Raw genomic sequence first — 6000 nt, 5'->3', positions numbered from 1 at the left:
ACACTCGGGACACAACAAAACATCTGTTTCTTTGCACAAAACCAAAGAGAAGCGCCACTCGAAAAAAAACAAAGAGCTAAGTCCAACATTTAAAATTAAAGTAACTCTCAGCAGGGAGAACAAAGAGTTTGATGATGAATACATTTTAGGGATGGGTCACGATTTTCGAATATTCGATTTATTAATAGAATAACGACTAGGCCGTGCGATTTTTTTGGAGACAATAATTTTCTCTGTTTTCGGTGCTGATGTGCTGGACGCGTTCATGTAAGCAGAGGGTGGCACTGCCAATTAAAAGCTGTCAAAGATAACAGAAGAACACCACATTGTCTCACGCTCATACTGTAGATTTGAGTCAAGATTTAACCGCCAAATGTTTTTCTCAGCGGCTGATTTCCTTCATTCTAGCAGTGGCCCGCCCGTGACAAAACGAGCTCGGGCCGAAAGTAAATACACTGAGTGCGGACCTGCTACACGTACAACAGCTTGCAGCCGAGATCGGCCCATCGAGAAAAAGCCGTCTGTCAGCCAGAAGTGTTTTGTAGCGTCAGCTCGGCTCTGGCCTGTTAGCTTCTCACCGATGCTGTCTCAGAATCTCAGGAATCGGCCCAAATGTGCTTCTATCTGGGTGTTCTCTGCAGCCGGACTAAAATAGTGAACAGATTGCACTCTCGTCTTCATCCCGAACATGTGGACATGCTCAGTTTTTTGAATAAAAATATGAGATAGGTTATGGTTATGAAGACAGGCGTTAAAATTAATGTTCACAATAGTGCCTTCATTCAGGCTGTTTTTAGACCGTCATTAATGGCTTGAGGTGATATTCATGGATGAATTAATCACACTTTTGATTTTCTTTTTAAAATTGCAATTAATGTTCATGCTCATTTTTGAAATGGAAATGTCCTAGCCTTATGAGCAGTTTATGCTAATCGACGGACCGTTATGTTAATAAGTGCCGTCACTCAGTTATATTATATTAATATGTTTCAGCACGTTACAATCATTATATGGCTTGAGTTAAGATAGCCTTTTCCCTAATGAATTAGAGTTTGTTAACATACAGACTGAAAGCGTGAATGATCTCTCTCCGATTATGGGTGTGTAGCCTATACATGCATGCATGTAGGGGAGGGGTGCGATTTTCGAATAATAATAGAATAATACCCAGTGATTTTCGAATATTATTTTTGCTTGAAATGCCCATCCCTAATACATTTGTGTGCAGCTGACAGGTGTGAGGCAAGTCTTAAGCAAAGACCTAACATAATTTGCTGCCTCCAAGACATACACTGTACACACAATGCACATCCTCAGGACAACCCTTATGATTGCAAAGATATTATTTAAACTGAACTGGATGTTGACATCACTGAATTCAATGATGAACGGTCTTTAACTGAAAAATTTGTTTACACTATTGTCATTTTGCATTGACACTATTTTCCTAATTAATGCCGTTCAGTTGCTTTGACACAATCTGTATTGTTAAAAGCGCTATATAAATAAAGGTGACTTGACAACCCATTTTTTTAATCAAATCCAAGCAAAAGCTTAATATAAGCTGTCCTAAAGAGAAACAGCACATTTTCAATTGGACTTAAGCAGCATAATCAGTCAAGCAAAACTTGCATACCATTCTGATATTCATGTAATACTAAAAGAAAAGAAAAAAAAAAGCGCTCAAGATTGGATTCTGGGAAGAGGTGGAGAAAAATAAAATGTTACTTTCAGCTAGTCTCAACTGATCTGCCAAGTAAACTTGCAAGGTCAAAGAAAAACACTGCTGCTCCCTCTAAAACAGCAGAAGACTCCGTCAAACGGTCAGATCGCCTCTGGCAGGTAAGCTATCACGGGGCGTGCACAAAAAAAAACATGCATTTAGAAAATACCTTAAGCCTCTTCATGACAGATTACAGGTCTTTCGCAGGTTTCAACAAATGTTTGCAAAATTGTCAAAAAAATGCCTCTGGTGAGACCAGACCTACTATTTCGCTCTTTAATAGTTCTTTCCAATACTAATGCAATTCTTGTCATGAAATAAGTTCCATTTTCCTTTCATTTTTTTGTACCCCTCAAGAATCCTTAGCTGACCTTTGCTTCCACTGAGGTGTTACACATTCATTCAACACCAGATCTGAAGCAGCGCACACGTGATCGAGCATATGTGCTCCTGAATACCACAGTGACACTCACCTTAGGGTACTGTTTGACTGGTATGAGAACCCTTTCCTTCAGTTTGATGTTTTTCTGGGTGAAGAGGTCCAGGTAGCTTTCAGCATCTTTCTCAGTCTCTCCTTTCTCAACCCTCTCGATTTCTAAAAGGCACAATAAATATCAGGCATCAGATTTGAACATTTAAATGCAAAAATTAGAGCATCTTCATATATTTGAAGATACTTTACCAATCATTGCTTAACCAGCTATTACATGCATTACAAAACATTTGCACACAAGTTTTAATTTCCATCAGACAACAGGGTCAGAAATGTATCCGTTTTAAGAATCAAGGTTAAAACCTAAAAAATATGGCCATCGCTAATCAGGAGTCATATTAACCTACATGGTTATATTTCCCTCATTTAAACATGACAAAGTGGATTAGAAGCTTATGTTTACAGGCCTGGAAGATTTTCTCTAACTATCAGGTCATTTTACATCAATGCCAAATGTACTTCTGAGATTTAAGTGTTTGCTTCAGGTTGCAAAGAAAAGTGCTTGCCTCAAAGACACTGGCAGCAAACACCATCAATCAATAGACTAGGCTTTTTACTGCAAGTCTGATGCTAAACAACGAACACTTACATGCCTCTGCAAAGGTAACTTAAGGAACTGATCTGCTAATATAAGCCACAAGATAGAGTTAACCTCCCACTAGACTGATGATATAAGACATGTGGTGAAACGAGGCCAGGAAAAGACATTTCCTACACCAAAAAAATCCATTTAATCTCCAGATGCAACACTTCCCATACTAAAGGCACACATGGTCCGGAATATGGTTTTTATTACTACGACAAATCTCAAACTTAAGACATTCAGCCGTCTTCAGTTTCATTTGATCAGACTTGGACGATTTCATCTAAAGCGTTCCAGATCTTTCAGTCTAGACAAACACTATAAGCGCATGTAGACTGGGACTCGGACGAGTACGAAGAAATGCCACGTTGACCCCCTTAGATACAGAGACCTCCTCACAAACAAACATAGGGCGGCAAATCTTATTAAACAAAATACGAATTCATATGCAATTCTATTCCGACAGTGTCATTTTTTTTATATCTTATTGAAATTGTATCTAATTCTAATAACATTAAAAGACTAATTGACTGTGGTAAAGTCGTATAAAACGCGTAATCTGGTTCGAAAGTTTCCACTTCGGTGAGCGCACGGCGGGTAACGTTAAACCCAATCCAACACGCGGCTCAAACGCTGCACTGGAGCGGAACCGGGACTGCTGCACAGGGGATGGTGGGGATAAAACTCTACAGCACTACGGGTTTTAATGGAAAAGGGTACAAAGAAGTGATACCATCCGATAAAAGTGGAGTTTGTCCCACCGAAAAACCATTAACTACACGCGGGAAATGGCTTCGGTAGCACGTGCCTGGCTCACCCCCCGCGCGCTGAAGCGAGACTTTGTAACGGTCGCCCTGCGTCCCGAGAGCGACTACAGTTGATCCAGCGTTTCTCTAAATAAACCCACGATTTCTCTACATCGCAAGAAGTTCCCGGGTTAGATTCTCACGCCTCGTCTCCTTCGTCTCCACAAAACAACGGCGTTTACCTGCGGTTAGAAGTTTCATGGAGTGCGTGAACGACGCGTCCAGGGTGTCGCGCTCCGCCTGCAGCTGCGGGAGGTATTTGTTCTCATTCTCCATGTTGAGTTTCTTAGTTAAAGAAGGTTTAAACACCAAACGTCCGACGGCGAAACTATTTCAGTATCCACTTCCTGCAAGAGGTAACAGGAGACGCGAACACACGAGCAGCAACGGCTCCTGCTCTCCGGCGCGCGGTTACAGACAGATGAACAAAAGCTGGAGACGAGCGCAGATGACTTGAGCTAGCGGAAATTACGTCACGTATGGGACCGCCCACTTTGATGTCAAAGTTTTTGGATTGTAGTCTATACAAAATTGCATTTGCTTTGGAAAGAGGCTGATATAGAGGTTGATATGAATATATATATATATATATATATGAAGAGTTCAGATGCAAAAGGCTCTAAGTGCCATCTGATATTCATCTAAAATGAGCATTTTTCTCTGGTTCCTATTAGGGATGCACGATATATCGGCCACCATATCGGTATCGGCCGATAAATACTCATTTTTTCTGTTATCGGTATCGGCCTGATAAGAAAATTTGGCCGATATCTTTAAGCCGATAAATAATGCATTATTTCCTTCAGAGACACTTCAGATGCGCGCTGTTCGTTTGCAGCCTTTTGTGCAATTGTACGTTGTAATATTGTGTTTATTTGATGTATATCTGATTTATCTCATATAGAATGCGTTTGGTTAAGTTAAAAGAGCGCTTCAGTTTACCGGTGATCATCTTTAGCTCAGCACACGCAGCTCAAACAGCAGTGCACAACAATAATAACTATGATTGGTTTCATATCGGTGCATCCCTAGTTCCTATGTTTATGTTCAGTTATTTCACTTTAATGGCAATGAAAAAAACATATTCATTGCCATTAAAGTGAAATTACTGAACCTACACACAGGAGCCTGGCTCATTTTAGAAGAAAATTCCAGATGGCACTTAGAGCCATATTATAATATATTAATATAATAATATATATTATACATACATACACACACACACACACACATATATTTCTTCTGATACACAATATTAGTGGTGTACTCCTCATACAAAAAATTATCTGTGTTCTTCCAGTAAATATAAATCTGTTATGCATGAATTAATATGCTGTTATGCTGTCTGGTTCTTGGAGACATCCACAAACGTTTGCATAAGCTTCTGGGCTCATCTATGTGGTAAATTATGAAGGAATGGCGCACAGTGCATAATATGATGTTTGCTGCCCCCCATTGGATGAAAATGCAAAATGATTTACTTTCAAGGGTTGGTGGTGAAACATTTAATATGGCCAAATACTATTAAAATTGTAAACGTAACCTTGATCAGAATCAGAATCAGAAGAGCTTTATTACCAAGTATGTTTACACACACAAGGAATTTGACTTGACGACAGGAGCTTCCAGTGCAGAAGAAAGTACAGACATAGTGCAGACATACATAGGAATAACACAGTAGGGATGGAATATAACACTAATGTAAGAAAAAAAACAGAAATTAAATAATGCACTATATACAGAAACAGAAGTATAGATAACAAATTTAATTGTTTAGATAAATGTACAGGTATGTTATAAGTGTGCAGATATGTTATTTACAAAGTGTGCAGTTTACAAGTGTACACATTTTGGATTCTGTTAGTCTGTTTTGAATTAGAGAACATATGCTGTACTTTTACACTATTATTATTTTATATGCATCTTTCATGTAAACACAGACATGCTTGTTTTCCTTCATCTCTTCTATTACAAACACAGCTTCTCTCTGCCAGCGCTGGAGAGCAGTGAGGTCAGCCGTAGCTCAGCATTGCTTGGAGGCCAGTGAAACCTTTTTGTCCAGTGAAAGCTTTCAGAACTGTCACACCTGCTTAGGCCTTTAGCACCACTACCACCAGCCTCCGTTGCCCTTTTCCCCTCAGCCCCGCTCAAGGTTAACACACTCTGTTGGTGCATGTCAGACTATGCAAACTCATAACGAAGTGCTGCTGACCGCTGTGGCCTTAGAGCTTGGCTAGCGTATATATTCCTCTCTTTTTCTTCCCTGCTGCTTTTGTGCTTTGCCTCACTCTTTCTCTTAACAAGGCCATTGTTTAAATTCACAGAGCCCAGGATAAATAGTTACAGTAGACTACACCATAAAAGACTTCACAGAGTTAATGTGGTGTGGCGTATT

The 6000-nt window shown here is 39.8% G+C and overlaps 1 protein-coding gene across 2 annotated transcripts in view; it reads right to left on the bottom strand.

Annotated features, from left to right (window-relative positions):
• LOC107584277 (KH domain-containing, RNA-binding, signal transduction-associated protein 1-like) overlaps positions 1-4049 on the bottom strand; it is a 19267-nt gene extending 15218 nt beyond the window's left edge. For both annotated transcript variants that reach the window (XM_016270834.1, XM_016270835.1), the window contains exons 1-2: positions 3788-4049; positions 2197-2318 (exon numbers count right to left, since the gene is read on the bottom strand). In XM_016270834.1, coding sequence (XP_016126320.1) covers positions 2197-2318; positions 3788-3881 — 216 coding nt within the window. In that variant the 5' untranslated portion in view covers positions 3882-4049. The remainder of the gene's footprint in view (positions 1-2196; positions 2319-3787) is intronic.
• Positions 4050-6000: the final 1951 nt, after the last annotated feature.

The sequence above is a fragment of the Sinocyclocheilus grahami genome, unplaced genomic scaffold (genome assembly GCF_001515645.1).
Source record: "Sinocyclocheilus grahami isolate Dianchi unplaced genomic scaffold, SAMN03320097.WGS_v1.1 scaffold58.1, whole genome shotgun sequence".
Lineage (NCBI taxonomy): Eukaryota > Metazoa > Chordata > Actinopteri > Cypriniformes > Cyprinidae > Sinocyclocheilus > Sinocyclocheilus grahami.
Note: the sequence above shows the minus strand (reverse complement) of the source record. Positions and strands in the feature narration are given on the sequence as shown.